We start from the raw sequence: 14601 nt of genomic DNA, 5'->3' as shown, positions 1-14601 counted from the left end.
TTTAGTATAACTATCAAAAATGCTGTGAGACCCAGTCTCAAAAAGTCTCCTCAAAGGAGATGGTGGAAGCAGTTCTCACAAAAGAGGCCACATGTGGACTCATCAGCTTCCTGAGCACATTTTCATTCAAGATGCATTGGACTGGATCCTATGACCAGCAAGCCCCTATATGGATCTTTCCCACCCACCCCTCTCTACAGCCTCCTGAGACCTATGAAAAGCTGGTGCTCCTCGCCATAGCAGCCCTGTAGACATGATAGGGCGTAGGAAGCTTCAGTGAATAGGGGGAGGATCAGCAAGATGCCCCCACCCCAACTTTCCTCTTCCACTGATGGAGCCTCTTGCATCGGCAGAAACTAGCGGCGGAATAGCAAGGAAGAGTGGTTGCCCAATCCCTCCTCATCACATCCCGTTGTATTTTGTCCACTGTCTCAGGAGGCTGTTGGGAGGGAAGAGGAGGTGAGGAAATCCTTGTGGGTATTTGTAGCTGGACTTGACTGGTAGTCTCCCTAGAACTGCTAATCCAAGTCCATTCCAAACGAGCTGGCCCAGTCTGACCAATCCACATTACACTTTTGCTGATTCTAGAGTGGATCCTCACTAGCAGCTCTGAGCAGTAGATTAAACAGCTGGGAAGTACTGGGTCAGCCTAGTCCTGTCTGTAAGTAAGTAAGACGAAATGCAAAAATAAGCCTGAGTTGACAAGAGGCTTATACCTCAGGACAATTAGAGGACAGGTACTCAAGGTCATTCGGTCACTTTTCAGAGCATATTTAATGGCAAGGCATGTCTTATCGAAACTTTAATTCTGCAATTTCAGACCAAAAAGCTGTCATATACAAGGTCACAGTGATTCGGTTGAAAGTTTAAATACTATCATTTGCCAGAAAAGCTAACTGTAATATGTTGTTGCCTCTCAGCGCTCAGGCCCACTGTGTTTGAGAATTGGTCACCTCGGGTCTTTGAGTTTAAATATCGAGAATGTTCAAGGAGTTTTGATTCAATTTGTCCACCAGAGAAAGCGTTCTGCTGATGCACTTTGAACAGGTATTTTGTGGGCAAGCCTTGAAGCCATTTCTTTCACGACTAGTATCTATCTTAACACGAGCTGGCAAGAAATAAATGATAGGATCCTGCACTTGGGATTACTGAGGCATCATTTAGAAAAATTTACTTTGTAGATTATTTGCTCCTCTATGCTTCTTGCATGATGTCTTCTCTTTCTATCAGTCACAGAGCCCTGACAAATCTCTCCACCATTTAGAGAAATTTATTTTTTTAATTTTAAGAATGCCAAGACGAAGTATTGTTATCGAGTGAAGACAGAAATATAGTTTTTCTTTGTGGTCTGTGTGTTACCTCAGAGCAGGGCTTTTTTTCTGGGAAAAGAGGTGGTGGAACTCAGTGGGTTGCCCTTGGAGAAAATGGTCACGTGGCTGGTGGCCCCGCCCCCTGATCTCCAGATAGAGGGGAGTGTAGATTGCTGGTGTGGAGGGCAGTCTAAACCCCCCTCTGTCTGGAGATCAGGGGGTGGGGCCAGCAGCCATGTGACCATTTTCAAGAGGTTGCGGAAATCCATTCCACCGCGTTCCAGCTGAAAAAAAGCCCTGCCTCAGGTACAGGACTCGCTGTTGCCACAGGAGCAACTTCCTCAAAGGAGGGCCTGAAGCTACACCTGTTCCAACGGGAGAGGCAAGCAAATTTCTGTTCAGTGTTTCAAAATGGAAGTATTGTTAGGCATCACATAAAATTTGAAGGACAATTTTTTAAAAAGCCTCATGTTTTAAGTTTATTTAACAGTGCAATCCTAAGCAGAGTTACACCAGTCTAAGCTCATTGATTTCAATGGCCTTAGACTGGAGTAACTCTTCTTAGGATTGCACTGTAAGTTTGTTAAGGTCTCCAAACCGGCTATAACCTCTTACACACAGGCTTTTATCTTGTAAACATGTGAAATTTCAAGTTTAGTTTTCCAGTAGGATTACTAACATATTAAAAGTAAATGTGCATGCAGACCCTTTTGCTGGATTACAAGTTTTTTTAAAAAATAGTCCAATTTTCAGTTTTATTGGCGTGATAAAATAGGGACAAATAGCTAACACATCTGAGTAAATGAATATGTATTTTAATATAAACGTAAAAACAAAAACAGCGTTTCTATGCCCCAAAGGCTGTAGATGAGTTTGAGCATTTCCTCCTTGTGTGTTAATAGAAGTTAGCAATTCTAAAAAAGACAGCGTTTGATTTTTCTGTGGAGACTAACAGTCCTGGGGTAAGATATAATAATTATTTTTTCCCACTTAAAAACAATTCTTTAACAAACAACAGTGATTTTTTTAACAAACAGCAGTAACTTGGTGCAATTTTCAGTTCTACAAAAATGATGTTTGTATGTGTTTCTATCAAAATATTCTGCATAACATATATCTCTGTGCAGTTATTCACATATATACAAAACAGTATTTCTGAGTAGAAATCAATATATACCCCATGTTGGTCCTTTTTTATCACAGATGTATTAAAACTTCACCTCAACTTCTTTTTCTATTCATATAAAAGCCTACCTATTTGGGACAAATAAAGGACAGAAGGAATCATAGGCCAGGTTCCTATGGGTTGCATTTAGACTAAATTTTCCATGAATGGAAGGCATTTCTATCAATGAAACAGGAGATCCCTGCCTCCCCCTTGCACTGTAGCTCATTAATCTCCCTGGAATGCCGTTTCTAGGGGATACACACCTTCAGGAAGGCCACGGGGGCAAATCAGGGTTCCACAGCAGGAAGGAGGAATTGTCAGAAACTATACCTCTAATTCTGTTAGTGGAAAACTTAAGGGTCTCTCTACACAAGACCTCTTACATGAGGACACTCAGGAGAAAGATCTTACACTTGTTCTCCCATTGTGGACACACATGCACTGCTAGGGAGACAGAGTACACTTGAATACAAGACCACACAGAAAGTAAGTCACTTGAGCGTCCCCGTGTAAGATGTCTTGTGTAGGGAGACTTTTAGTCTGGGTCCAACTCACAGAGCTGTTTCATCCAATGCATGGACTTAGGCTAGTCCACTAAAATTGCTGGCCCCCTTTTCCCTCGAAGAGCCAGCTCCCATGCCATGACCCAAGCTTCAAAAGCAGTTTGCCGTGCAACGTGGGGCAGTGGCGGCAGGGGGGTGGGAGAAAAAAGCCCATCTAGGCTCAGGAGACTAGTTCCATGGTTCTTAAGACCCTGGTCATAATATCAAATGTACAAAGGAAGTCCTCCAAGTTTGTGAAACCTAGATTTGGTTTTATATGTCTGATGACTCCAGAAAGATTGGAACATTGTTACAATGGATTATGTTGTGTACACAGAAGCAAAGGAATGTAAACAGACAGAAGGCACAGGAAAGGCCCCAATCCATTCTCTGCGTGAGACGGGAAGTGCGAATTTTCATAATTCTGTCATCAACAGTCTTTTCATCATCTTTTCTCGTTCAAGTTCACGCCTTAGAGTCTCAGCACTGTGGGATTAATGAACACACACACACACACACCATTATGGGAATAACATTTCACACCCTGCTGGTTATGAGAAACAAATCTGGCTGACGTTTGAATTTAGGGGGGGGGGAAGCAAGTTCAACCAAATCTCTGCCAGAGATGTATTCCATTTGAAATCACTAGCAGATAGCTGAGAAGCAGCCAGTCTAAAACACAAACAGTGTATCAAAACATCCCAAAGCTCTATGAGCAGAAAAAATTCTTCACCATGGGAAATAATACTGTATTCTGGTAAAGCCACAGCTCAAATCACGGGTAGATCAAAGGACATTTTGAGATGCAATAATGAAATATTTTCATAAATCTACCCTAATAAATGAGCCTCGATAAATATATTTTCAGGGAAGAGGGCCAAGGAAATCCCAAGTCACTGTGCCTGGGACAATGAAAGCACAATGTTTTGAGACCATTTTAGAAAATGAATTTATTTAGCCTCACTCTTTGAGCCAAGCTACAAGAGACGAATTACACGAGGAGGAGCACGTGAAGGGAGTCGCAATGTTAGCCAGCTGAGTTTTTTGAGTTTTGAGCTAGCTGAGTTTTAGAAGAGATCGGAAGGCTTTGTCAATTTCCCCTCTCTACAGAGCCAGGGAGATGCTGCTCAGAGGATTTGTTAATTTCCTCTTTGCCTCCTGAAGGCTCTGTCAGTTTCACCTCCCCTTCTAAGAGGCCAAGAGGAAATAAACAAACCTTCTGAACAGCAATCTCTCTGGCTCTGTAGAGAGGGGAAATTGACAAAATCTTCTCTCTCTTTTAAAACTCTGCTTCCCGGCTAACATTGTGACTCCCTTCACGTGCTCCTTCTTGTGTAATTCGTCTATTTTAGCTTAGTTCTGTGTTAGCGTTAAATTTGTCAGGAGAAAAGTAGGACTGAGTAACAAAAGCAGCCAGCTTGGTGGCTATTGACACAATAAATACATTTTGTGCGGAAGCTACAAGACTTTCATTGACACAGAAGGGACCCTTGACTTGTGTCTTCCAGTCCAACCACTTCAATATGGCAATCACAGTTGTGTCTTAGCAAAAGTTATGTTGCGATTGTGGGCGACGTCTGAGACCTAGGCATTTTTGGAAGCAAGCCACTATTTCCTTCTTTAAGTCTCCCATGCTCCCTACCTGGTTCTCAGCTTGTTTTTGCTGCCTCCAGGATACACACTAATTGAAAGTAAGGCATACAGGACTGGATCCCACAGATCCATTCCACTGGTGCAGTATTCCCTTCTGGCAAAAGGAGCCTTCCCTTTGGAAGAGTGCCATATGTCACCATTAGACTGCCTCTGCTGGAGGCAAGTGCCTCCACTGACAAAACAGGATCTGACCCATAATATTTCTGTGGAAGGATTACACATTACCTGTCTGCCAGAGAAATAGGTTTGTGCGATGAATAGATGGTCTGCACTGTTGGAGTTGGAACAGTCTCTACCAGAGACCTTGGTGCAAGTGCCGGTGATAACATCTTTGGAGATGACTGTACCATGCAGCATTGTAGTTTACTGTCCAGAAACTCTGCCTTAAAATGAAAGTAAAAGAGAAAGTTGATAAAATGCTGCTGCTTACTCTAGTCCCATTTTCACACTCACATTCCCTATCAGCAATGTCCTTCCTAAACAAAGGGAACTGCAAGATGCTGAAATCAAGAACCAAAAATAAAAGGTCATCATAATTGCAGAGAAGAGGGAAAGGCACATATTTCAGCAAATATTTAGGACGAGGGAGGCCCAGGTTCAAATCCTGACTTTGGGCCAGTAATTTGCTATCTGTCTAAGCTACCTCACAGGCTTGTTGTGTAGATAAATTGCAGAAGGGTGGAACCATATGCACTGCTTTGAGTTCTTTGAAAGAAGGGTAGGATAAAAACACATTTTTAAAATTTATAACCCCTGTTCTAAACATTTCTAACCTAAACATATATAATGGAAGCTTGATTTAAAACAAACTTTTCCACATACAGAGAAAAATTTATTTTTTGATAAATGAGAGGGTTACAGAAGTAAAACAAAGAGCTACAAAGGCTTGTGGGCTTTCCTGCACAAGCCAAAAAATACAACACTTAAAATTTAAACAAAGAAGCATTGAAATAGGTTATGCTCACCGTGAAAGACTGCAAAAACAATTGTTCAGCCGAAACGGGGAGGGAGTATTTTATGAACATTCACTTCCCCACAAAACACTTTATGCAAGGGGGTGGGTGGAGGCTGGGAGAAGGCGGCAGAACACGTCCCTGATGCCGAGGGGGCCGGGAGAGGGTTCCCTCGTGTCAGGCGCAGTTGAGGACCCGGGCGGGATGCCAGCGGGGATGCACATTTGGGTGCGCCACCTCACGGAAAGTAATGTCCCACTGGATACAATGCAGCATAGGCAGGGCACGGGTACATCGAGATGCGCATCATCTGCCTGTATTTACCTACCCGCATCCTGCCCCAACTATGCACACGTAACTGAGCGCAAATAGAGCTTGGATCAGAGATGGCTAAATAGGGGGTCGTCTGGATTATGTGCTGCTGTGTTTACAGACACACATACACACATATGTGTGTGTGTGTTTGTGTGAATATGTTTACATGTATTTTAATCTATGTATTGGGAAGGTTTATGATTTTAAATTGTATATATGATGAAATATGTTTTTAAACTTGGTTGTGATCCGCCCTGAGCCTGCTGATGTGGGGAGGGCGGAATATAAATTAAATATAAATAAGTAGAATGCTGTTGGGCAATGAAAGCATCACTGTGGAAACATTGGCCGATTCCAGACGGCCCCCTGCCTCGCGAAACGTCGCGCGTCGTCGCGCGTCGTCGCGCAGAAAACGCGAAATATCGCGTTTTCTCGCGCGAGTTTTGCGCGACGTCGCGCAAAACTTGCGCGAGAAAACGCGATATTTCGTGTTTTCTGCGCAACGACGCGCGACGATGCGCGACGTTTCACGAGGCAGGGGGCCGTCTGGAATCGGCCATTCTCTCCATCCCATTCTAAGGGAAGGCAATGGAGAGAATTCTGGCCGGAATGCAAAAAGAAAAAAAGATTCTCTGGCAGCTGCAAAACAGGAAACAATGGCTTTGAATATTTATCGGGTATTTATGACGACAGTGGAACGTATGGTTTTCATGCACCCCTCTGGGCACTCCCCAAATAGCAGCTTTGGCACCAATGATTTATTGCTACACTGATTGGCAAAACACACTGTAATTTACAATAACTAGTACCAAGCTGGAGGCTGGTCTGGAATTGGGGAACACACGGTTGAGAAATGTTGTCCGGGCTCAAATCTCTCCTTTAACCTTTCAGGAGTCTTGAACAGGCCTCCAATCTGTTTCCCTTTAGATTTAACCGATATTCAACGGCTCTCAAAATTGCATTCCATCAGGAGTGTGTTTGTGTGTATGGTGAAAATGCCTAGCCCTCATCTGGCTATTTGTGTGCGTGTTCACGCAGTGGGGTGTCTTTTAACATTTTTTCTGCTTGCCAGGGAAAACCTCTGAACTTGCAGAAACCCTTAACTTATCCATGGGGGGCTTTATTTCACAGGTGTCATGGCAGGCGCATGACTATTAACTTTGCTATTAGAGGGAACGCAAGCAAAAAATCAGAGGAGGAGGAGGTGGGATTGGGTTAGTTCCCTTCCCCCTTTTGTTCAACAGTGTGAGACGACTGATTCCCGAAGTGAGTTAAGAAGCTTCTTGCTCACCTGGTCCTGGACCTCAATAGTCTGAAACCATTATGTGTGGGGTTCTTAACCTGCGGTCCATGGAGGAGCTTCAGGGACTCCGTGAACCGGACACACACACACACACACAAGATGTTTTTTCTTCAATTTTCTTCCTGTCATTCCTTTCCTTTCCTTTCATTCCCTTAGAAGTTCATTGGTTAACAAATCTTGAGCAGCAGAAAGTTCTTGTTCATGGTTTTTTGTACTCAAGGAATAGAAGGACTGAAATAAATTTTGCTACTGCCAAAGTAATCTAAGGATCATTATCTCTAAGCAGATAAAAAAGTGTTTCCAAGGTGTAGGGGGTGATTGATCTGTAATAAGTGGCTTAATATAATAGTCCCTGATATCGTCATACCAACGGCATTCATGCAGGGCGTGTAAAGATGAGTCAAGCCTATTAAGACCACAAAGGCAGATTCCATCAGAATAAGGCCTATTCAAAAAATTTCCTTCTAAAGCCATAGGTGTAATATTCTATCTCCCAAATAAAAAGCCCTACAATTGCGTGGAACGGTCAAATAATACATATAGGGAGGTAAAGATTTCGGAGGAGTAATGCCAAGGGACAGGGTGGAACAGTCATGACAAGCTCTACATGTCAAACTTCTGTGGTCGATTTCTAGAATGTGTTTTTTAATCAAAGAGAGAGCTTTTGATTTACCCATCTCAGAGATAAGATTAGTCATTATACCAACTAGTGGCAGTTTCTTATCCAAAGTTTTCATCCAAATCGATTCGAAAGTATCCCATTTCAAGGCAGCCAATAGGTTATCCTCAGCAAAAAAAAAACTTTATTCTCAATTTGAGAGCAAAGAGCCACACCCTTGCTTCCGGCTGAATTCCATCTGCAATGCAGCATTTGAGTCTTAACAGGATACATCCAACAGTTTTCTTAGAAAATGAGCAAGGGGCTGATCAATATTTTTGGATGCGACTTCAAATAACTGAACCATAGAGAATTAGGGGAACCACTTTCAAGTTAAAAGCCCGCACAGCTCCAGGAATGTACTTCCTCCCTTATTATAGAACCTCTTTATAGCATTTGCACAGGGCTTTGCTTTGTTAAATGCCATTCTAAGTTGGGGATCTTCCTGTCATTTTGAACATTTGTCTTTGTGGAAAAAAAATTATGAAAATGTATGTTATTAAAAAAAGTGTAGGGTGGCACAGAGTTCTACGATCAGGTAACAAAAAACCATCATCTCTCCCCGTTATGATGTCTAGAATAGTTCTCCATTGATAGGAATTAAAGAAAAAGGACCCTGCCGTTATGATTTTGCTGCTTTGGTGAAGAAAAAAGCACCAGACAGTATTGTGGTACATTGGCCTGCACTGGCATCGACGACTCTGCCATCAGTCGTGCAAGAAGTCTTGTCGACTGCTGTAAAAAGTGTCGGCTTCATCAAAGCCAGGCCTTGACTCACACCACCTTTTTAATAGGTTTTGTCAAGAAATAGGAACAGAATATGAAGTTCTTCTCTACTAGACGGAAGTTCACTGACTTTCCAGAGAACAAGTCTTGAAACTATTAAATTTCACTTTTTTGACCGAAAGGGAAAACCTACTTCAAGGCTTGTCTTACTTGGTGGATATTTTTGGCCGTATGAATGAAATAAATCTTTCGATTCGAGGACCCACATTATGGATGCTGCTGAAAACTATGCGCTTTTCTGGCCAAGCTGCCACTCCGGAAGAGGAGATTGGAGGCGGTTAACTGTGCAATGCTGGAGGAGCTTCTGCAGGCTGGAGTCATGATGAGTGACAAATCCCTGTCAACTTCTCTGCAGGCAGAAATCTGCAGGCACCTGGAAACGGCAGAACTCTTTTGAAGGTTACGTCTGTTGAGACGTCCTTAGAACTGAATCTTAGATACGTAATCCTTTCCTTGCCGAGACAGACCTCGTCAAACATGACTTCATTGACTTGAAGACAAAGGAAATGATACAACGTGAATTCAACTCGAAGAGTCTTGGAGAACACTGGTGTTCCTTGACTCATCTCCCCTTGTCTGGCAAAGTGTGCTGTGGGAGCTCGGATTCCTTTTGCTACTACATTCCTTTGGGAGTCAGGATTTTCAGTACTTGTCACTATCAAAATGAAAAGTCAAAATTGATTGGCTTTCAAAGATGTGTGTGTTGCTCTGCCAAAGAGCACGCCACAATTTCAACTTCTTATTCAAGCCAAACAGCAGCAGCCTTCTCACTGAAGCTTATTTGTGACCTGAATTAAAGTTTTTTTTATGTTCTCTGCATTTGTTTGTAATGGCCTTTGGCTATGCACAATACATGCTTTTGTATCATATTGTTTTATTTGCACAATTTGGATTTATAGTAAGAGGCCATTAATTAAAATAAACAATATTTAAAATTTTGTATGTGTGTTTGCATACATTTTTCTGGGAAGTGGGGCATCACTTTCATCAGATTCTCGAAGAGGTGGATGACCCCCAACCAATGTTAAGAACCCTTGCATTCTGCAATCACTGCATAGTAGACATTGTCAAGGTTTGGGCCTGGGTGAGCAAAAAGCTTTTCTTCTAAGCTGAGACCTGAACAATATAGCACTTGTGTCAACTTCTTGCTCTTCTCTCTTTGGGGGAATGGAAACTGGGGGAAGGGATGTTTGCCTCCCATCCTCCAGGATGCTAGGTGGTGTCCCCTGCTGGCTGTCCCCCCCCCCCCGCCTAGTCCTCAACAGGCTGTTTTGGGAGGAGAGACAACTCTTTTATTTTATTTTACTTCATTTGTACCCCACCTTCTTCGCACTGCGCCCCCAAAGTGGTTTACATCATTCTCCTGTCCTCCATCTTAACCTTCCTTGAAGATAGTTTACAGTGGTTAGTCATGTTAGTCTGTAGTAACAGAACAAAATTAGACTCCAGTAGAAACTTTGAAATCAGTAACATTTTTGAGTATTAGCTTTTCTGAGTGAAATCTTGTTACAGCTGACAAAGTGAATTTTGACTCATGAAGGCTTATACTCTGGAAAATGGTGTTGGTCTTTATGTGCTACTTGATATTAATTTTGCCCTGAATAGAATCCCCTACCTTGGCTGGCATTGAACTATGACATTTGCTTTTACTGAGCAACTAAGGAACTGAGGAATTGCACACGGAGAGGCTAAATAGCCTGACACAGCTGAGTCTGGGTTGCTTCACTTTGAACCTCAACAGTTAAGAGCTGTTGCTTTTCTCTTCTTCATGCTGTGTGGAACAATTTGGAGGTGTGCACCTGTAAATTACTCACCCCTCTATTTGGGGGTACTCTAAACTGTCTGGTACTCCTCCTTCACCTGGACTATTTTTGCTTTGAAATGGCCAGAATCCTTAAAAGCACTGACTGTGAACTACATTGAGCAGGTCTCCGGGAAGGTAGCATCTAAATAAAGACTTGGGGCTGCATCTCCCATCCTAGTTGGTGGTGGAGATTGCCATCAAGTCATAGTTGACTTATGGTGACCCCTGGTGGGGTTTTCAAGGCAAGAAACTAACAGAGGTGGTTTGCCATTGCCTGCCTCTGCAACCCTGGTCTTTGCTGGAGGTCTCCCATCCAATTACTAACCAAGGCCAACCCAGCTTAGCTTCTGAGATCTGACAAGATAAGGCTCACCTGGGCTAACCAGGTCAGGGCTAGAGATGGACACGAATCGAATTATGACCCAAAAAAACGCACGAACCAGGCCAGTTCGTAGTTTGTGAACCAGTGGTTCCACAAGCTCATTTCCACAAACTTCCATGAACTGGTCTACTGGTTCGTTTGGGTCCTAAAGGGACAATTCAAATGGCCATTTCCCCAGGCAGTTTAAATGGCCCAGCCCCAGCCCCACACTAACCTTGCCCTGCGGGCCCGCTTGCAAGCGGCAGGTCCCTTTAAACTATCAGCTAGCAGGTGGTGAGGGGGGGATCCCTGCTGCCCGCACCATTCGCCTTTCCCCAGGACAAGGGGCGCGCGGCAAGCTGGCTGCCCCTTGTCCTGGGGAAAGGCAAAAGTCAGCGTGAGTGGCTCGGAGGCTGCCCGCGCTGTTCGCCTTTCCCCAGGACACGGGGCGCGCGGCAAGCTGGCTGTCCCTGAACGGCGCGGGCAGCATCCAAGCCACTCGCGCTGCTGCCAGCTCCGTGGCACGCCGGGACAGCCGGCTTGCTGCAGGGGCGGGGGGAGCGCCCCAGCATGATGACGTCACGGGAGCGACGTCATCATGCAGCGCCAGGAGTGTGCGCGTGGTATGCGCGCACGCGTAGAGCCTGACTACGGTTGCCCTGGGCACTGGCAACCGTAGATCCGGCCCTGGTAGATTGGACAACATATGAATATTTGTTTTGAAGAAAATTGGAAAGCTTTTTAGATTGTTTTTTTCTTTTTTTCTGTATTATGTATGTTTTTGCATGTTGATTAGCTGTTTTTGTTACTGTTTGGTTTATTAGTTTGTGTGTAATTGTAGTTTTTAAGGTTTGTTTTTAATTACTTAAAACTCTTAATAATTAAAAAAACCAGCTGTTGTTAAATTGATGATCCCGAAGCTCTGTACTTCCTTGTTAAACCAGCTTTCCTAACAATGCATGAATGACTAGGTTTGGGTATTACGCTTTATTAACTAAACGTATGGATCTAATCAACAAGCCCACAGTGTAGCCTGTTTTGTATGCCCAGTCCTGCACAACGTCTAGCCTGTGCAGAGGAGAAAGTGCAGTGTGATATCCTTAATTCTTCGACTGACAGAGGAAACTTTGACTTTCAAAAACTCACAATCTGGAAATCTAGTTGGTCTCTAAGGTATCACTGGACACTGAATCTTGCTCTTCACTCTTTGTTGAATTTTACCTGTCATTTTTAATACAGCTGAGCTGTACTGATTGGTCAGTAGACATTGTTGGTTTTTGTTTTAATAAACTGGATTTCCAAGCATTTTGTGAAATGCAGTGTTTTCAGTTGCATTTTCTACTTACAGAAAACTGTGGTAGTGTTGGAAAAGGATCGAAAAAAGGATTAGATGAAGCAGCAGGGAATGTCTTTATCTTTAAAGAAGATAAAGAAAAAGGTGTTACTTTCAGAACATACACAGACAAAAAATAATATGAAGCAAAGCACTGCAAATGTCAGCATCGTGTCCAGCAACAGCAGAATGGATTCACAGCACTCAAATTAATATACCTAAACAGACATGCAGAAGCTAATGATGAAAGTCAAGGGTTAACAGAAGGAACAGCAGCATTGCTTTCATTTGTGAAATCAATATTGAACTGACTGTATAGTGCATAAGTCCACAATGGTCTGTTAGAGACAATTCTCCAGTTTGCTTTGACCAAAGTGTGCGCTGGAAGAATAATTTAGATTACATTATCTAATGGATATGTCAACTAAACTAGCCACACCCTATATAACCCACCTATATTTTCTCTTTAAACAGAAATAGTATAGAAGGCATGGCAGAAATACTCAAAGAAAAGCAGTCCCCTCATCAACACATTCAAGCACAGTGGGTAGCTGCTAGATAAGGAGCAATAACCAAGTCCTGTATTCCACTTTGGTTCTAGGCAGGGCTTTTTTTCTGGGAAAAGAGGTGGAGGAACTCAGAGCCTTGCTACAAGTGACATTTTACACGTGAAGGATTAAGGATCATTTTCGCAAGTCTTTCTGGGAACTGAAGTTCCTCTCCCCCACCCCTTTTCCTTCTGTTCCTTCCCCTCGCTGCCTGAAGAGACAGAGAAAGCCTGCGGCAACAGCAACTTTTGCAAATCGTTCCTCCAGTCACAAGCCCGCTCTCAATGATCTTTGGGGCAGGCAGCTGCAACTTTCTCAGCTTTCTCCGGAGCATCCCCCTCCCCCGAAAGACGATTTGCAAAAGCTGATGTTGCCATAGGCTCTCTCTCTCTCTTCAGGCAGCGAGGGGAAAGAACAGAAGGAAAAGGGGTGGGGGAGAGGAACTTCAGTTCCCAGAAAGACTTGCGAAAATGATCCTTTATCCTTCACGTGTAAAATGTCACTTGTAGCAAGGCTCTCAGTGGGTTGCCCTCGGAGAAAATGGTCACATGGCCGGTGGCTCTGCCCCCTGATCTTGCGCTTGGCAGCGCAAAGGCCAATCTCAACTCCCCTCTGTCTGGAGATCAGGGGGTGGGGCCACCAGCCATGTGACCATTTTCAAGAGGTTCCGGAACTCCGTTCCCCCACGTTCCCCCTGAAAAAAAAGCCCTGGTTCTGGGCAAAGGAAACAGGGGAAGACTGCACCAGCAGTAACTTAACACAATCCTAAATAACCAAGATGTAGTCCAGAATGGGTCCAGAATTAAATTTTAAGCTAGCAGCTCTTCAGATACCCCGTAAAACTGATGATGCACCCAAAATCTTAAGGCTGAATTTAAAGAATTGGTTGGAGGAATTCGTTAATGCTGTGAAAATAGTGGCATTGCTCTTCAAAGGTGCCAAGTCATAACAAGGCTTAATTATGCATGACATGTCTGACATTTGTTTACTACCAATGGGAGAGCTAACAGAAGGGAGAGGTTTTTGCTGATCACCCCTGATTGAAAGTGGGAAAGTTCAGTTCTGCAATACAACACAGGTTGTGGAAGGAGGGGACCCCTGACGCCACCACAGTCGATCTTCGTAAGACAAATACATAGGGCCCGCCTAAAGAGTGCCAAGCTCCGATGCAGCTGACACCCTCTTATTGGAGCCTAGCTTCATCTGACACATGCTGTCCAAATGCCTGAGGGTAGCTCCGCAGTTTGTAATAATTATGCTTCTAGCATTAACACACTTTTTACCTCCGTTTTCTAATAGTGTGCATTATGTGTGAACGCCAGCTGTGTCTTTAAACTCCCTTCTGCACTGCTGGGCACTCTGAGCGGACTGGAACTACACAAGGTTCCAGTGCCACCCTCTTTTGTACACACCCGATATACTACTGTGGGCAACATACGTTCATTTGCCATTGTTGCATAAAAACGTGGAGCCTGTTAGAATGTCAGGCCGTATTTCTCAGATTCTGCTGAGCTCTCTGACGGCCCCCTCTAAATTTTGTCTTCCTTCCTGCCCCAACCCTGTTTCAATCTTGAGTTCAGTGGGTGAGCAGCACACAGAGACTCCATGGATGCACAAGCCCGTAATGATGGACATGAGGGTCTGTGGACGGAGGGGAAGGGAAATTAAAGATAAGCAAGAGCAAGTCCTGGCCCTCAACCGCATGGCCCTGGTTCCATGCAGGATCTCCCTGCCAGAGCCTAGGACCAGATCACATAAGAGCCTTCCACTAGCTGTGATCGTTAGACTCTGACTTAAAGTGATGGTGGGTAAAGAGGGAGGAGGCTCGGCAAGCTCTGAGAGACCGGAAGGGGGAAAGAACCTACGA

The 14601-nt window shown here is 43.9% G+C and overlaps 1 protein-coding gene across 1 annotated transcript in view; it reads right to left on the bottom strand.

The window, feature by feature from the left end:
* Positions 1 to 2156: 2156 nt before the first annotated feature.
* EPB41L4B (erythrocyte membrane protein band 4.1 like 4B) overlaps positions 2157 to 14601 on the bottom strand; it is a 193043-nt gene continuing 180598 nt past the window's right edge. Inside the window, exons 24-26 of the mRNA XM_054991038.1 lie at positions 12200 to 12268; positions 4899 to 5056; positions 2157 to 3506 (exon numbers count right to left, since the gene is read on the bottom strand). Coding sequence (XP_054847013.1) covers positions 3437 to 3506; positions 4899 to 5056; positions 12200 to 12268 — 297 coding nt within the window. The 3' untranslated portion in view covers positions 2157 to 3436. The remainder of the gene's footprint in view (positions 3507 to 4898; positions 5057 to 12199; positions 12269 to 14601) is intronic.

The sequence above is a fragment of the Eublepharis macularius genome, chromosome 11 (genome assembly GCF_028583425.1).
Source record: "Eublepharis macularius isolate TG4126 chromosome 11, MPM_Emac_v1.0, whole genome shotgun sequence".
Classification (NCBI taxonomy): Eukaryota; Metazoa; Chordata; class Lepidosauria; order Squamata; family Eublepharidae; genus Eublepharis; species Eublepharis macularius.
This window is presented reverse-complemented; position numbering and strand designations above follow the sequence as displayed.